The sequence below is a fragment of the Gopherus flavomarginatus genome, chromosome 4 (genome assembly GCF_025201925.1).
Source record: "Gopherus flavomarginatus isolate rGopFla2 chromosome 4, rGopFla2.mat.asm, whole genome shotgun sequence".
Lineage (NCBI taxonomy): Eukaryota > Metazoa > Chordata > Testudines > Testudinidae > Gopherus > Gopherus flavomarginatus.
In genome coordinates, this window is record NC_066620.1 from 113,320,280 (window position 1) to 113,339,377 (window position 19,098).

At 44.1% G+C, this 19,098-nt stretch overlaps 1 protein-coding gene across 9 annotated transcripts in view; it reads right to left on the reverse strand.

The window, feature by feature from the left end:
* Positions 1 to 7,952, reverse strand: part of MYB (MYB proto-oncogene, transcription factor) — a 32,976-nt gene extending 25,024 nt beyond the window's left edge. For 5 of the 9 annotated variants that reach the window (XM_050949583.1, XM_050949581.1, XM_050949582.1 and 2 more), the window contains exons 1-4: positions 3,143 to 3,421; positions 1,578 to 1,649; positions 770 to 862; positions 95 to 315 (exon numbers count right to left, since the gene is read on the reverse strand). In XM_050949583.1, coding sequence (XP_050805540.1) covers positions 95 to 315; positions 770 to 862; positions 1,578 to 1,649; positions 3,143 to 3,298 — 542 coding nt within the window. In that variant the 5' untranslated portion in view covers positions 3,299 to 3,421. Of the gene's footprint in view, positions 1 to 94; positions 316 to 769; positions 863 to 1,577; positions 1,650 to 3,142; positions 3,422 to 7,712 lie in introns of those variants that run through there. The other 4 variants (XM_050949588.1, XM_050949587.1, XM_050949580.1 and 1 more) reach the window with 3 other exon arrangements.
* Positions 7,953 to 19,098: the final 11,146 nt, after the last annotated feature.

Below are 19,098 nucleotides of genomic sequence, written 5' to 3' on the forward strand. Positions count from 1 at the left end.
CATTTTGATTTATAACACGAAATTCTTTCAGTGTACAGACTGCTCAGACTCAAAACCTTCTTTTCCCTATTTAAGGGCTACTATATGTCATTACCGTCCAGGCAGCAACTTTGCAATTTCTGCCCATCTGTTTCCCAGCCTCTTGTGTGCCTGGTAAATAATTCTATCTTCTTCTTCAGTCCAGGAGGTTTTCTTTACTTCTGGATTCAAATGGTTGTGCCACCTCTCCCTGCATTGTTTTCCAATCCTCCCCTTCAAGTGCTTGGCAATAACAGACCAGCGCTTTGGGCCATATTTTTGCACAAGTTCTATCACCTTCAAAGAAACACACAAGAACCGCCCATGTTTTAGTGTTACATAATGAATTAGTGCAATCATTCTGTGATGCTGCAATATTTTCAATGAAGTTTCTCAAAACCGCTGTAATAGAGCAGAGGTGTAGGCACTGCTTCGTATTTTCTATTTATATATTTACCCAAAAGGAAAAGGCTTTGGTAATATCAAAGGCATTTCTAGCGTACATTTAGATTTGCAGCGTTAAAGTATTAATTGCTCTACACAAATCAAGTACTTTGAAACTGTACCAGGAAGCATTCTATAAATGCTAAGTATTGATATTATTGTGACCAGTCTTCAAATCCTTCCTCAGGCAGTACTCCCACAGAAGTCATTGAAGTCTAAATGAGTTTTATCTCAGTTATGACTGTGGTACTGGGCCTATCATTAAAGTATTATTTAAAATATGATGCTGAAGGAAAACGTTGATTACCCGCTGATCTTCTTCTTTAGTCCATGGACCTTTGATAAGTTCAGGATTTAGTACTTTCTGCCATCGATGCTGGCACTGCACATCTGTCCGATTCTGATTGCACATAAAACATACAAATTAATCACTTCTTAAATATGAAAGAATTGCAATATTTCTTTCTAGTTGCACTTTCTCCCCAAACAGACCCTCTATGTATCTCATACAATTAATACAATGAAGCTATATGGGAATGACTGAGACAAGATTGAAATGAAGGTCCTCAGCAATCTATGGCTGGTAAGTACTCTGCACATTAAACTAGAAAAGCATCTTTTCCGTAACTGTCACTGTATCATGGTAACTAAACAAACTTATCCTTTAACATCTATTAAAGATAGTTTTAAAGAATATGTGTTATGTTATCTGTAGAATTCGAACAACAGTAAGAGATCACAAAAGGGATCTCATATTTTATAAGCAGCATTTACTATTGATCAAAGCTAGGTTTTTTTCTCTGTACTAAGACATTTTTGTTTCACTCACAGATCAACCATCTGTTCTATAACAAATCTCCCAAAAAGTCTTTTTACATTTTCCCTCCCCCATCTGAGATGAGTAGTGAGAGAAATAAAATTGAGCATAAAAGTTAAGAAATGCAGCTACAATACAGTAAGATGCCTTGATGAATATCTTAAGTTCCCATTTGTGCGGGGCTTCATATCACATGAAAACGTAGTTAAGAAATAACCTCTCTCTCATCCCTTACTTGAAAATGGGTGATAAAGAGTTGTCATCTCTAGAAACAAAAACAGAAACAATACCCACTTACAGGAAGGAAATTGGCAATAACTTTCCAGTCTTCTGTGCCATTCTGTTCCACAAGTTTCTTTAGTTTTTCATCCTAGTTTTTCATAAAGACAACATCATCAATGCTCCAATCACTTAGTGCTGCAACTAAAATATATCAGTCAAGCTAACATAAAAAAAGAAAATACTCCACGTTCCTGAATCTTTATGGACCCACTTCTTTCAGGGATCCAGTACTGACATACAAGGGAAGTGTCTGGCCTGATTATGCTTTTTTTTCTTGCCAAATACACCTCCTCATTCAGCAGATATTTTTTCTTTGGTTATGGGCAGGAACTTAAATATATTTTCTGGGCTCCTGGACTATGCAAATTATGCTGATCTGCATTTTATCAGCTAAGGCAATTTAAATTATTATTTTTGGGGTGGTGTTTTCAAAGAAGTCTAAAGGAGTTAGGTGTACAATGTCCATTGAAATTCAGTAGGATACAGGTGCCATACCGCCTTAGGCTGTTTTCAAAAAGCTTTAAAGATTTTAAGCGCAATGTTAATCACAATACTGCATAAGATTCTATACTGAATGCATAACGCAAGTAATCCGTCATATTTACTGCTTGTATAAATGGGCAAAACTCCTAAATGGGTGAAACTCCATTTACTTCAAAGGAGTTTTGAATATTTTCATCATCAGAGAATTTGGACCAATATCCTAAAAGGAAAGTCCAGTAATGTAGGCCCTAAAGATCAAAAACAGCCAAGTCAAAACATCAAGAAGGACAAAGGTACTGTAATAGCAATTCAAGCTTTTAAAAAACCATATATGTAAACATTAGCAGGCCACTTCATGTAAGTATGAATCACTGGTGTTGAACAAGCACAAATATCATTCAGATAACTGAATTAACACATTTCACACAAAAATTAAACCATTGTAAATGACCATGGATTATCCACCCCTGTAAATGAACTTTTTATTACTATAATTTGCACAGAAAATAGACACAAGAGCACTAAAAGCTACCAAAGCATACTCTCTTATATTCAGTTTTTGAAAAAGGGAAAACATCTTTAATGTCAGTCTGTGGTACAGAATAGACATTTCTTCCAGATTTTAGTTACTGCTGCATGGAATCACAACTACATTATTAAAACACAAACTTCAGATGATCCACTTATTTGTAATAAGAGTGCAGAAGTTTGTACCACAGTTGTTTGCTGCTGTTAAGATACCGAATAGACGTCATTTCTCACATAGCAACCATTTTCAAACAAAAGAGCCAGCAGTAACAATCAAACATTACTACAGGTAACTTTAAAAGTGTTGTATCCTGACAGCTTAATACAGTAGTTTGAACACCTGTATAACAGTCTTGCTGGAGTCAAGGATCAGTATTTAAACAGTTTGTTTTTTAAAAAACAACAACCCTCAAAGTTACATCTAATTATATATATAGCCAAATTCTGACCTCATATATATGAATGAGATTCACGCTGAACTTGATATCTAATGAAATCTGCATCTGACAGAAGACTCTGACTTATTTTCTCTCTTTTTAACCCAAATGTAGTAAGTGAGCCTTTATTTACCTCTTCACGGGTCCACCTGGTTTTTCCTAAATGACGTTTTCCAGCCTTAGGAAGCAGACCATCGTAGTCATGATCATATATCTCAACATCTTCATCATCATCATCACTACTATATATACTACAAAAAGAAACAGGAGGTGACTTAGAGTGGAACATGAAGACTTACGTTACTGAATTACAAAATATATGAAAAACAACAATCTTTACAAAGGTTATACAGATAAAAGTTTGAAAACTTGCACAACAAGATTTTGTTCTGCATTCTGTTCTACTATTCTGAACTGGTTCTGCTGTTTTTGGTATCCACAGATACAAGCAAAGGGCTGGCAACCTTCTTATTACTGTACATGTTTAGACCTGCTCAGACTCTTAGATCAGTGGCAACTTACACACTTGGCAGCCTTTCAACCAATGAAAGTTTCAAATTAAAATACAATGTTTAGGACAATAAAAAGAACAAGAGGCTATGTCCTCTACACAAGTGCATATGCAAAATCTTTAACTTGTGCTACATATTTTGAAGAGTGCTTAATGTTTTCATATATTTGATGAAGTAGCTGATTACATAATTCCCAAATGGTATTTTATGTACAAATATAAAAATTGTAAAATTATTCAATAATATACTTAGTCACCATTTTGGGATTAGGAGACCAAAAATATTGAAGGGCACAGGTTTTCCAAAACTAATTAAAATAAAGGCCATCAAGTGATCACACTATTTTGTAAATAAACTCTTATCAAATATGTCACAGTTCATGGTGAAGTATAGACAAAGCTGAAGACAAGTACAATATAAGATCTCCATAGTCACCACATGAATGATCAAGTCTCCTTATACTGAGTATTTTGCTAACTTTACTACCTCTATCTCATTTCTATATACTTCATACTGTTTTTGAAATACTCCAATCCTCACCTAATTCATGATTAAGGGATTTCCCCAGAGGCAATCTATGGGTAAAAAGGAATCTATTACTGTTTTCACAAATAGCACTCACTCTATCCCACTAGCTAAAATTGAAGTGTTTTGCAACAGGAGTTGTCTTTTTGTTGGGTCAAGTATTATTTCCAGCTTTAAGATATAAACATCACTTTTGAAACTTCAACAAAGAGATGACATCTACAGTACTACAGAAAAAACAATGTAGTATTTGACTAATGATCATGATATATGGAAAAATCTTTAGATAAAATTTTAAAAACTTTTTTTGATAAACAGCCATATTAATAAATCCACACTAATAACACTTCAATTAAGGATGGATCAGACACTATTCCTCCTGTTAAACTTGTTTTTCAGAGACTTTTTTTTGGGGGGGGGGGGGGCTTTAAGCTGAAGTTCAACGTACAGGTTGCTAGCCATGATGCAAGTACCACCAAAATTCAAGTAATCAAAAAGCTTAAAAGAAAATATATTAGGTTAAAATAACATTAAGTCATCAGCCCTGTCTTCTGGCACACATTGTATATCAAGGAAAATCACTATTTAAGAGGTTTTTCAGCATCTGCAGTGATGCATGTGGCCTATTTGAGAACAAGTCCCAAATGGCTAACAAACTGACAAAACAAGTCTGCTAATTCCTTTCTTAAATAATACCACTGTGCCTAGGTAAGGTGGCACATGTGACTAGATAGGGGTTCTCAAACTGGAGGTCGTGACCTCTCAGGGGCTTGCGAGGTTATTACATAGGGAGTAGCCTGAGCTGTCAGCCTCCATCCCCATCCCCACTTCACCTCCAACATTTATAATAGAGTTAAATATTTTTAAAAGTGTTTTTAATTTAGAAGGGGGGGTCGCATTCAGAGGCTTGGAGTGTGAAACAGGTCACCAGTACAAAAGTTTGAGAACCACTGGACTAGATAGTTCACTCACAAAGACATGTGGAATATTTACCAATAGCTAGTGACTTCAACTCAACCCAATCCTTCAACTCAAAAGAGTAGTTATTCACAGTAGTAGTCTGACTACAATAGGACTACTTATATGAGAAAAGGTTGCAGGGTCCTATGTCTTTGCTTTTATTTTTTTAAAAGTTAGATTTTCTTTTCTAAGTGACACATGGAGACAATTGTGTGACTGCTTTTAATGTTAAAAGAAGTTTTGTAGCTAAATACCCATGTATCATTTTGAAAATTGGTGTCACTGATATTGAAAGTACCAGGTACAGCCAGCAGGGTGACATCTCCAGTGCTGCTAAATGTTCCAGGTACATCAATGGACATGGCATATGTGAAACTGGAGTAGATTAGTGATTAAAAGGTTTACATTATTTTATTGTAATGTTTATAATCAAAATTCTTTTCTTACCTAGGAAGGACCTTATTGTGACATACAGAATGAGTAACTCCCACTCTGTGTCTCCTCTGGCACGAAAATTCGGACTGGGAGGGTTATAGGATGATCTGCACCATATTTAACAAATCTGGTTTCTAACATATACCTGAAACATTTTTTTTTAAATATCTGCCTGACCACAATCTGGTCCCAACAACAAATGTGCTTGCTAATTACCAGTGGAGTGGACTAAGCGAAAGGGTTAATGATACCCCACAAGCTAGTTTTCAGTGCTGTTTAAATACTCTACATTTTTGTCAAGGAAACCAAATTGTGCAATGATAAAAAAGGGGGTGGGAGTGGAGAGGAAATGACTTGCTACTGTGATTGAAGAAACTGGGCACAAACAAACGAGGGGAATCCACTTTCGTTGTTTTGACTAATCCACCTTGCCGACATCTCCTTTCAGAGCAGTTCAGGGAGCAGTAATCTAGAGTTTCCCTTCTCGCACCAGCGCATCCCCTTCGCAACTAAAGGGAAAGTATCTGGCGTTCCGCGAGCACGAACCACCACCACTCGGGCTAGGAAGGACCATTCTGAAAGCTGCTAAGCAGCTCCACTTTCCTCCCGACTCTCCCGCTCATTCAGTTCCTATAAAGAGCAACTGACCCTTTCGTTTTGCAGGCCTGGCTTCCTCCACCACTCCTGACACGCTCATTCCGCCACTCTGCAAAGTCAAAATAAAATACAGACTACCCACTAGGCTCTCACCCACCACCTCTACCACCTCCCGTTTAGCCTGAAGAGGGAGGTGCAAGCGAGGCGGAGACACATGCACGGTGGCTGTGTCTCATGCAGGGTGACTGTGTGTCTCTCTCGCTCTGGAAGGACAGGATGAGTAATTCATAACCCGTCCGTCCTAGTAACACACTCGCTCTCTCATACTCAAGTAACAGCCTAGTTTGCACCGAACCCCCAACCCGAGCCTCCTTCTGGATTTCATACTCGGGGCAATTTAAACCTTTTTTTAAAGCCAGCGATCGGTCACAAGAGGGAAAAACGGCGGGGGAGGGGGATTTGCTTTTCTGTCGCAAGCCGCATGTGTGTGCGGGGTGCTGGACAGAAAGGAAAAAGAAACTCCCCACGTGTCCGACCGCCAGTCCAGAGATAATTAGACAACAATCCTCCTGCACTGTGTGTGTCTGTAACAGCAGCAACCACGAGGCACTCAGACCTCTCCCTTCCAGTTCGCAGCACGCCACCCGCCAGAGGGAAGGGAGCAGCAGGGATCAGTCACCCCCAGCACCCACTCCCCACCACAACACAGCTCGGGGTCTGCTGTCACCCTGCCCTTGTCCCGTGCAACAGCCCATTCCCCAAGAGGAGGAAAACAGCAACGGGAGTAGCCCACATGACAGCTGCTGCCAAAAGCCCCTCTCTCCTTCTCTCCCCACCCCACCCCCCTCCTGCCAAAGTCTAAGAGCTGCTCTCATCGCGCTGCTGAAAAGCTTGCTCGGGCTCCAACATGTGCGGAGCGGCGTGTGCATTACAAAAAAAAAAAAAAAAAAAAAAAAAGCCTTGCAGGGCATAATTATAAACCGAGAGATGAGCGGGGTAGAGCTGGAGTCATTAAAAGAAAGTCTCTGCAACTGCAAACAAAAACAAAACAAAAAAGGTTTGCTCCCTCCCCAGCGCCTCCTTTTCACGCCGCCTGTCTGCCACCCACCTGACATCCCACCTCCACAAAGAATGAATGAAACGGGAATGAACTACCTGCAGCCACTAAACAAGTCCGACATTTTTGGGCTTACATCTGCCATCTGCTTAGCTCCTCCAGCCCAAACAGACTGCAGAGCAGCTCGGCACAGATCGCTGAAGGCAACAAGTCCAAGTGGGAATCCTGTTCCCCCACCCCGCTTTCCCCCCCTTCTAATTTGTAGCCACGCGCGCCATGCATGGTCCTAGAAAATTTCTGTCTGAGCAACTTGCAAAATGCACCGCAAATTGCAATCTTACCAACATCGTGAGTCTTTTTTTGGCAGGGGGAGAAGTGCGGGTGGTAGAATAGGGAGTGGGGGGGGGGATTCCTAATATGCGATTCATTTGGTCTTGCAGGTTCTGTTTAGGTTTCCCTCTCCCCTTCCCTGTGCACAGTCTGACAGGCGTGGGGAGGATCTGGCAAACCACTCCTGCAAAAACTAACAAAAAAAATAATAACCCAAATAAACCTCTCTATCCATAGGCTATTAAACATACACACACACAAATGCTTTCATGCTGCAAAGAGTTTACCTGTGCCTGGGTCTCCTGGCCATCCTGGGACTAGCCACTGGGGGAGGAAGGGGGGACCTGTGCTGGCTGAAGTGCTTTGCTTTCTGTGCTGCTTAAAAGTGCTCCACCGCCGCACAGTGAAGTTTTCAGGAGCAGCAGCAGGAGGAGGAGGAGGAGGAGGAAACAGGTTGAGATTAAAGAGTAAACTCTGTAAACAGAGATGCCATCAAACAAAGGGCTTTTTGGACACTCCCCCTCCCGCCAAATCTGGCGCCCCTGTGAGTGCGCAAGCGCTCTCCGAGCACGCCTCCCAGCACCGCTGGGGTTTACTACCGTGCCTGCGGGTCCCCGGCTGGCGGAGGAGCCGCTTCCAGCCGTGCCGCCTCTCCCTCTGCGTGGCTGGGAGCCCGCGCGACGGCGGCGGCCAGGAGCGGGGCAAAGGGGAGGGAGGCGGCAGCAGCAGGAGAGGCGCCTTTTGCTGCACAATCCCCGCTCAGCAGCATCAAGTCCCCATGACTCACCCCCCCACAAGTCGTCCTTGGGCAGCAGAGCTAAGAGGGGCCGCTCTCTGCCCCAGCTGCCCCGCGCCAGCTCTCCGGGGGGTTGATGCGAAAGTACTGTGTAGTAATTAAACAACCCCCAGACTAGAGGAGGGAGGACTTGAGCTGGGTGCATTTCAGAGCAAGGTTCCCAGCCCCCATGATGTGACATGTCCCTCAGCCGAATGGCCACAGCCTGAGAGGAGCCCCCTTTGGGGTGCGTCCTTGGCACCCGGGTGCGAGGGACAGGGGTCCTGCTTCTGCAAGCCTGTGCGGGGTGTGGTGGATCTGAATCTCCCGGGGGTCTGAATCTGCCTGCGTGGCGGTGAAGTAGGATTGGCTGGATAAAGCTGTGTGTGTGTGTGTGTGTGTGTGTGTGTGAGGTGGTGATACGTGTGAGTCTGTGTGGTGTGTGACTGAGTTACTGTGAGAGGTGTGTGTGTGTGTGAGAGAGAGAGAGAGAGAGAGAGAGAAGTTCATTCAGTGGAAGGGGGAAATGTCCCCAGCTCAAAGTGCACCTGTTTCTTGTTTGCTTGTTGAGTTTTAGTTTGCTCTGGTTCAGCAGGGTTTACACTAAAAAACCAAAACGAAGGGAGTGAAGCCCAGTAGTTTGTAAGGGACGAATCATTGTTTGTTTGGGTTTGTGTTGCTGCTGGTGTAGGAGGCTGATTTTTGCTGGAGTTTGTCATGCAGTCCTGCTGGGGATTTTTACTCTCCTTCCTCTTGCTGCTGCCAGGACCTGGACTGTGCCTGTTGCTGCAGCTTGCCTTCCCCCTTTTAGCAGAGGTAGTGGGTGTCCGATGAGCTCCAGAAAACTTTTTTTTTTGATACATAAATGAGTCACAATTTGAAAATGGTGAAACATGCAAAGTTCCCAGGCTACTCTGCAAGTTACAACTCAGACACCTGTGGTGTTCCTCAGTTTATGGACCCTGCCACCAAAGGCTTAGTTTATGAATGAACGTTTCTTGCCTTCATTCCATCTTGGGGACAGTGGAGCCATAAGCACCCTGAGCACTTTCAGTTTTATGGACTCTAAAGTGTCAGGCTATTTTTAAAGAACAAGACCACAAAAGATCCACATTCTAAGATGTGCACTTTAAAATTACCCAGGCAAATCACCAGAAGGATACTCAGACTGAAAGCGCACTCAAAAGAATGACAATTTATGAGTTCTCGGTGGCGTTGTTCCTGTCTGAATCTAACCGTGCACTCTCCAAAACCTTCCAAACTTGCTGAGCCAGTGGCCTGAGCTCACTTCACTCTCAGCCCTTTAGGGCTTTTTAGAAGTGGAAGACTTCTTTCAAGGTAGTCGTGAATAAAATGCAAAGTGTAAAGCATATAGCACAGTCATTCATAATAAACAGGCACATACTGTAGCCCGTGCAGTTATGTAGACTTTTTAATTGGAGCAGTTAACGCACTAGTGACTGCAACATTTTATATTGCCTATTCTGTATATATTTCATAATATAATTAGTTAAGTCTTAATATCTGTGTGTGAATTGTCTGTCAGGGGCACTCCCTAGATTGTTAGGAGTCAGAAGTCACGGCATGTCATCGGAAACATGAACTTCAGTAAATTAGCAGTAAGCTGTTCTTACTGCAGCTTTGCTACTGACTCACCATGTGACCTTGGGCAAAACCCTTTGCCATTCTGTGCTTCTGTTTGGCCATCTGCATAATAAGTATAATTTCCTAATTCCCAAGGTTGTTAGGTTTAACATATCATTTTTTGTAACATACCCTGAAATTCTCAGATAGAAAGGAAATAATAAGAATAATGAATGCTGACATACTAAAAAGCCAAGGACCCATTCTAGCATCCCTTGAAGCCACCACGCATTGACTTCAGAGAAGCTGTACTGGCAATTCAGGGAGGGCAAGAACTACTCATGGCCTCAGAGTTTCTTCTGATAAAGAAATCCTTTCGGAGTCAGGGAAGTAGCACTGCAGGGGACAAAGCTTATTATACTGTAGTATCTTAATGCAGTTCTTAAGGGACTGGTAAAAATTGGTTACTGAGCAGCGGCGCTGGTGGTTTATTAAAAGTGTTCCATAGGAAGTTGATGGCAATTAAGTTGGTACTCATGAAGGGAAACTTCAAATTCAGTATTGTACCCAGCCATGCTTGTTGTATGTTACAGAGAGAACATCTCTTATTTGTATCAAAGTAACCCTTATTCTCATGTATAGTCAGAGTTTATCAGCTCAAGAATCAAAACTGTTGGCACTCCACAAGAATAGAACTTTTATCTGGAAAATGTATGCTGCATTGCTGTTGAGGGGGTGGTACTTATTTTACCTCACCTGGTTTCTTAGGGTCTAATCCTGCATTCCTTGCACAAAGCTCTTTACATCAGTAGGACAACATATGAATATGTACTGCTCAGTGTGAGTGTGGTTTTCACAAATGGGCTCTACGGTAGGCCTTTAACCAAGACAAACATAAGAATGGGACCTTGAATTTGATGGACCTACTTGTTTAAGTATTACTCACCATGACTAAATAGTACTCAGTGTGAGTAAAAATTGGTCATTTAGTGAAATATGTGTATATTGTCTATTATATATATTGTGACAAAGTTCCTTCTCTACCTTGGTGGGTCCTGCACTTATTCGCTCACCTCAGTGATATTCCCCTCTGGTGGATCCCACAGTCTGGGTCAACTCCTCCTGTGTCTGATCAGGAGTTGGGAGGTTTGGGGGGGAACCCGGGCCCACTCTCTACTCTGGGTTCCAGCCCAGGGCCCTGTGGATTGCAGCTGTCTATAGTGCCTCCTGTAACAGCTGCATGACAGCTACAACTCCCTGTACTACTTCCCCATGGCCTCCTCCAAATACCTTCTTTATCCTCACCACAGGACCTTCCTCCTGGTGTCTGATAATGCTTGTATTCCTCAATCCTCCAGCAGTACGCTCTCAGCTCCTTGCACCTCTTGCTCCCAGTTCCTCACACTCAAATCTCACTGACTAACTGGGAGGCTTTTAACTAGTTCCAGCCAGCCCTTGATTGGCTTCAGGTGGTCCAATCAACGTAGCTATCGCCACTGCCTTCTAGAAAGATCTTAACTAGCTCCAGGTGTCTTGATTAACCTGGAGCAACTGCCATTTGGTTACCATTGTACTAGGGATTTGGTTAGCCTGGGGCTAACATACCTGTCCCTTACTACTTTCCTGTAGCCATCTGGCCTTGCCCCATCACATAACCACCCCCTCTGCTCAACACCATAGGGTTGGGCAACTTGGGACGCCAGGCAGTGTGCTCGTGATAGACCATCAGTGTTGCTGTGGTGGCATCCAGCCCTGTGCCGTATGCGGAACTGGAATGGTTGGAGGGATAAGAACCACCTGGTGACCCTTGCATTCTTTTCCTTATTTCTCTGCATCCACTGGAGGGGCACCAGGTCCATCACAAGAGTAAATTGCCGGCCTAAGAGGTAATAACGCAGTGTCTCCATGGCCCATTTCGACAGCAAGGCATTCTCTCTCAACTACTGCATACTTCTGTTCTCTAGGGAGCAGCTTTCTGCTTAGGTAGAGGATCGGGTGTTCTTCTTCTCCAATCACTTGCGACAGAACTGCCCCCAACTCCACCTCGGAAGCATCTGTTTGTAAAATAAATTTCTTGGTAAAGTCCGGGGCTATAAGTATGGGGTCATTACAGAAAGCCGTCCGAAGGTCTATGAATGCTCTCTCTGCTGCGTCGGTCCACTTCACCATGTCTGGACCTCGGGCCTTCACCAGGTCCGTTAGAGGACTTGCCCTACTGGCGAAGTGGGGAATAAAACGTCAATAGTAGCCTACCACACCTAGGAATGCACAAACCTGCTTCTTTTGGGTCGGCCGGGGCCAGTTTTGAATCGCCTCTAGCTTATTAGTTTGGGGCTTCACTATACCCCTTCCTACAATATATCCCAGGTACTGGGCCTCTGCTAGTCCTATGGCGCATTTAGCGGGATTAGCGGTGAGGCCAGCCCGCCTTAAGGTGCGTAGTACTGCCTCAACTTTCTCCAAGTGTGTTCCCCAGTTTGGTGTATGGGTGATGACATCATCTAGGTATGCGGCTACATAACTAGTATGGGGGCGCAGCAGCTTATCCATGAGGCACTGGAATGTGGCTGGGGCCCCATGTAGCCCAAAAGGGAGGACTGTGTACTGGAATAGCCCATCCAGGGTGGAGAACGCTGTCTTTTCTTTAGCTTCTTTGGTCAGGGGAATCTGCCAATATCCTTTTGTCAGATCCATTGTATTCAAGAATCGGGCACTACTCAGTCGGTCAACCAGTTCGTCGATGTGTGGTATGGGGTATGCATCGAATTGGGATACTTCATTCAGTCGGCGAAAGTCATTACAGAATCTCATGGTACCGTCAGTTTTAGGCACTAGAACTATTGGACTGCACCACTGACTGTAGGATTCTTCAATAATGCCTAATTCTAACATTTTCTTTACTTCAGCCTTGATTTCTTCTCTTTTGGCTGCTGGGATTCAGTACGGTCTCAGTGTTACCTTGGCTCCGGGGATCGTGCGGATATGGTGATAGGTCTTAGTCGTCTGCCCCGGTTTTGTAGAGAACACATCTCGGTTGCGATTAATCATGTCGGGTGCTTCAATCTTTTGGATTGGCATCAAGTCGGGTGATATCCTCACTTGCTCGTGTAAGTTATCCTCCTGGGGAAGGGTCTCCTGGGTGACTAAGCATGCCTCTCAATTATGCCAAGGTTTTAGAAGATTGATGTGATAAATTTGCTCCGGTTTCCTGTGGCCTGGCTGCCGCACCTTATAGTTTACCTCTCCCATGGCTTCAATCACTTCGTAGGGTCCCTGCCACTGGGCCAACAGCTTGCTTTCTGCTGTGGGCACCAGAACCATTACTCGATCCCCTTGTTGGAACCATCGAAGCTTTGCTTGGTGGTTATAATGGGTTTGTTGGGTCTCCTGTGCTTTCTCCAAGTGTTCCCATACAATGGGTGTAACTCGGGCTATCCAATCCCTCATCTGTAGTAAATGCTCGACTATGTTCCCTCCGGGATTTGTCTCCTCTTCCCAGGCTTCTCTGGCTATATCCAATATGCCCCAGGGGTGGCGCCCATATAGTAGTTCGAACAGAGAGAAACCTGTGGAGGCTTGTGGGACTTCCCGGATGGCGAACATGAGGTAAGGCAATAGAGTATCCCAGTCTTTCCCATCTCTGCTCACCACTTTCCTGATCATGGCCTTGAGGGTCCTATTGAACCTTTCCACAAGGCTGTCTGTTTGTGGGTGGTATACAGAGGTCCGTAGGGCTTGTACATGGAGCAATGAACAGAGATCTTTCTCCAACTTGGACACGAAAGGTGTCCCTTGATCAGTCAGTATCTCCTTTGGTAGCCCAACCCAGAAAAAGATCTGTACTAGCTCCTTAGCTATTGTCTTGGACGCTGTGTTGCGTAGGGGAACAGCTTCTGGGTATCGGGTTGCATAGTCTAGTACAACCAGAACATGTTGGTGGCCCCGAGCTGTCTTCTCTAGGGGCCCAATCAGATCCATGGCTATGCGTTCAAATGGTACCTCTATTATTGGAAGAGGTATCAAAGGGGCCCGAAAGTGTGGGCGAGGGCTATGCAGCTGACCCTCTGGACAAGAGGTGCAGTATCACCTGACATCTTCATGTACTCCTGGCCAGAAGAACCTCCGCAGGATCCTGGCCTGGGTTTTCTCTACCCCTAGGTGTCCTCCAAACAGGTGACTGTGGGCGAGGCTCAATATGGCTTTTTGATGTTTTTGTGGTACAGAAGTTGATGTATCTCCTGCTCCTGCATTTGCACCACACGATACAGGAGATCTTTCTTCATTATAAAGTAGGGCCCTGGACCCCGGACCTTCCCCTCCACTGGTGTCCCATCTATCTCAGCCACCTCTTTCCTGATGTTATCATATCTAGGGTCCTCGGCCTGGTCCCGCCCGAAAGTTTCTCTCCCAGGACTAACCTGCCTGAGCTCCCAGGGGCCAGCTTCTGCTTCTTCCAATGGCTCCTCACCATCATGGCTGGGGCCAGCCTCCGGCTCACCTTCCATGTTGGTAGTTTTTCTGATGGCTGCTCGTGTCCATCTGCCTACTAGCACGGTCTTCTGGCCCTGGGTCAAGATCCGGGTTCCGAAGGCCTTCGATGCCTTCCTTTCTTTTTTTGTCTTCCAGGCCTTTTGAGGGGCTGAGAATAGATCCTGAGAAATCTCAGAAAACATTGGGGGTTGACATTCCCACAATGATGAGTCGCTGCCACCAGGGTCCCCAACTCCCTCCAGCCTCTCTGGGGGGAGTAAATCATCAAACCCTGGATAGTCCCTCCCAATGACTACAGGATATTGGAGTTTAGGAGCTACGCCCACTGTCACCTCAATGAGGTTCCCCTAAACCTCTGTCTCCACTGGGATGGTGGGGTAATGGCTCATGGCCCCATGCACGCATGTCACTGCTACGTGTTTGGCTTGTAGCAGCTGGCTACTTTTTACCAGCTTACCCGATATAAGGGTGATAGCACTCCCTGAGTCCACAAGCGCTGTAGTCTCTGCTCCATTTACTTTAACCGGCCTGGTGTAGTTATGCAGGGTTAATGTGATGCCCACAAGGTAGATAAGGGAGCATGGGACCTCCCAATCCCCCAAGTTGGATTGCATAGGCTCCTCGGTGCTGGGACACTGTGCTGCTATGTGTCCCCACACCCTACATGCATAACATCTATAATTATCTCTAATCATTCCCCTATCATGGGGGTTAGGGGGTTTAGTCCCAGTGTTCCCCCCACTCAGGCCAATCCCTTCCTTCTGGGGTCTCCACTGGTTTTCGGCCCCCCTCTTCCTCCACCTAGGACTCCCCAGGGGTTTGGCTGCCCCACCTTCCAGGGTTGGGGTTGGGTGTTTGCTACGAAAGGGGCTTTTCTTGGGTAGTTGGGTCAATTCCCTGCCTGTCATGCGTCTTTCTACCAGCGTGATCATCTCATCATAGGTGGACGGATCATTCTGGCCTAACCATTTGCGGATATCTGGTGGCAGTGCCCTCATGTATCGGTCGATGACCAGAACCTCTAGTATCTCTTCTGGACTCTGGGACTCTGTTTGAAACTGCTTTCGTGCAAGATGGATGAGGTCATATAGTTGGGACCGCAGGGTTTTGTCTTCCTGGTACCTCCACTTGTGATACCGCTGGGCCCACAGTGCGGTCATTACCCCAAATCTAGCCAGGATCTCTGCTTTCAGCTGGGGGTAGTCTGCTGCAGCCTCTTCAGGTAGATCATGGTAGGCCTTCTGGGCCTCCCCACACAGGAATGGGGCAAGGATGCCAGACCACTGGTCTTGAGGCCAGGCCTCCCGTAGAGCTGTCCTCTCAAAGGCCAGAAGGTATGCCTCTACATCATCCTTCTGCGTCATTTTCTGCAGCCAATGGCTGGCCCGTATGATCTGCGTCCCATCATGGCCGTGGCTCAGCTCTGTAAGGGTCTTTACCTGGTTTACCAGTTCCAGCAACATAGCTCGGTCTTGAGAAGCCTGATCCATCAGCAGGCGATTAGTCTCTTGCTGCAGCCACACTGCCTCCTGTTGGGTGTCTGCCTGGACACTAGTAGCCTCCTGCTGGGCCGCCGTGGCTTGTATCAGTGCTCGCACTACATCATCCATTATGGTGGGGAAAAAAAATAAACCCTGTCTTTTTTTTTCTTTTAAATCACCTTCCTTCTTTCGCCACGCTGTGCACACCAAATATCTCACCCCTGGCACCAGTTGTGACAAAGTTCCTCCTCTACCTTGGTGGGTCCTGCGCTTATTGGCGGATTTGCTCACCTCAGTGATCTTCCCCTCTGGTGGATTCCACAGTCTGGGTCAACTCCTCCTGTGTCTGATCAGGAGTTGGAAGGTTTAGGGGGGAACCCGGGCCCACTCTCTACTCCGGGTTCCAGCCCAGGGCCCTGTGGATCGCAGCTGTCTATAGTGCCTCCTGTAACAGCTGCATGACAGCTACAACTCCCTGGTCTACTTCCCCAAGGCCTCCTCCAAACACCTTCTTTATCCTCACCACAGGACCTTCCTCCTGGTGTCTGATAATGCTTGTATTCCTCAATCCTCCAGCAGTACACTCTCTCTCTCTCACTCTCAGCTCCTTGCGCCTCTTGCTCCCAGTTCCTCACACCCAAATCTCACTGACTAACTGGGAGGCTTTTAACTAGTTCCAGCCAGCCCTTGATTGGCTTCAGGTGGTCCAATCAATGTAGCTATCTCCACTGCCTTCTAGAAAGATCTTAATTGGCTCCAGGTGTCTTGATTAACCTGGAGCAACTGCCATTTGGTTACCATTGTACTAGGAATTTGGTTAGCCTGGGGCTAACATACCTATTCCTTACTACTTTCCTGTAGCCATCTGGCCTTGCCCCATCACAATATGAAATACTTCCTAAATGTGCTGTTTCATGGCCCTTCCTTCCCTTAAGGAAGAAGTTTTCCCTTTTTTGACTACTTTCAGATACATAAAGAGCGAATGTTAGCTAAGACAAACTCAACACATCCCCAGTCTATTCATATCTAAGTTTCCACAAATTAATTTATTGAATTTCTGTTATTGTCTGCTGAGTTAAGTAAGTGAGTGGTTATATGTTCAAGCTTCCTTAGAGGTATTTACATTTATGAATACGCCATTTCTATTGTGAACCTGAACAAACACATTTTTCCTCCCAGAATTTAAAACAAAAAGTCAATTTGTCTGTCTGTGTTTAACATCTACTTGGAGCGCATAATAACTGATGCCCTAGAAGATCACATATGCACAGTCAGCACTGGGGGGTGAACAATCTCAAATCTTCAGTTTGCTGATGACATTGATGGTCTGGTAGGTAGCAAAGATGAACTTGCCAATCTTGTGAAACGATTGGATGAAACCTCTGCAAAATACAGCATGGAAATCAGTACAGAGAAAACCAAGCTAATGACAAACAAACATGATGGGATCTGGTCACATATCACTGTAATTGGACAAGAGCTGGAGGCAGTGAAACAGTTCAAGTATTTGGGGACAATCATCACTGATGAAGGATCAAAGGCAGAAATTCTGGTGAGAACTGCGCAAACAACAGCAACAGTAGCAAAGCTAAAGATAATTTGGAGGAACAAGAACATCTCCCTGGAATCCAAACTGAAACTGCTGCATGCACTGATCATCTCAATTTTTCTGTATGCGTGAGAGACATGGACCCTTACAGCAGAACTGGAATCGAAAATAAAGGTGGTAGAGATGAGATACTTCTATAAAATTCTGGGCCTCTCCTACTTTGACCACCTCACTACTGAAGAGGTCCGCAACATCATCACCCAACGCACTGGGTCATATAAAGACCTCCTGATGACCGCGAAGAAGTGCAAGCTGAAGTGGTACAGCCATATAACAAAATCATCTGGCCTATCCAAGATCATCCTCCAAGGGGCAGTACAAGGGAAGAGAAGAAGAAGTAGACAGAAGAAGAGATGGATTGACAACATAAAAGAGTGGACAGGAATGGACTTCATGGAGACTCAACCACTGACACACAATCATCAAGGTGGAGACAATTGGTTGGTTGCTCATCAGTGATGGTGCCCCAACAACCAATGCAGTTATGGGAGTGATGATGATGATTCAGGGAGAAAGCTTTTATTCTGTAACAAAATTAATTTAACGTTCAGTCATCTCCCAAGATATATATGTGCAGCTCCCACTGATGTCAACAGGATTTGTGCACATCCCAGGGGAATGTCCTGCATCCTTAAAGTTTACAATATAATAATGATTAACTAAAAGAAAGTAGCCAGAACTTCTTTTCTTTTCATATTTGCACAACTTAAAACAATTTTGGGTCTCAGGAGGATTTTTGTATATCTTTGCTGAAGTCCTGTTTATATCTGAGATATTAAACTTTAAAACCATGTACTGTGGATGTGCACTGACACATTTTTTCTTATTGTTAACCTCTTCCTGCCCAGACTTCATTAATTTATGATGTCTCCGCATCTCTTTACAGCAGTTGCACCAGATGACAGAATAATTGTAAAAGGCATAACTACATGTTCCAGTGATCTTTTATTTACTTATGGAAACTATAATAAGTAACTCAATAAAAGTAATTATGTACATAGTAAATACAGGATAATACACAAAAATACTAAATCTTACTAAATCTTTACTCTCCACACTACCACCGACACACACTGTCTTAAAGTATGTAAAAAAACCACACAGTTCAGAATGAAATCCATAATGTGGGCATTATGGGTTCACCATTGATATTTTTCTGTTGTGTGCTATGTTTAGCTCCTGAACGTCTGGCGTTCAGTCCTGCAATCCTTAGGCAAAACTTCCATTGATTTTTAATGGGAATTTATCTGGAGGAAGGATTATAGTATTGTGCCATTAGACTGAGTTTTTCAAAAAGGCTAGGAGTTGGTGCTTAATTTTCTCAGGCCTGCAAATACCAGCTTTAATTCTTAATCGTTATCTGTTCCTGTTTTTTCAGGGTTTGTTACAGAACCTTAAAGGGACACTGCCAACTTAAAATTATATTATAAACCAACACCTTTCTTTACCCATGTTACCAGTAACACCTTAGATTATCAAAAGTAATATTTTAAAAATAATGTTATTATTTATGCTGTTTGTTTGCTGTTTGCATTTCCCTCAGGTTGGACAATGAAAATCAATGAAGTAGGTTTTACTTTTATTGTTTGTTTCATTTTTGGATTCTTGTTGCTGTAATGTTTGGGTATCATAGGCTGCAGAAGAATGTTTATTTGCTTAAACTCAGCTGGGTTTAAATGACAAAGAATTTTGGAAAAAATTGATATTTTATTAAAAAAGGGTTGTTCTAACAT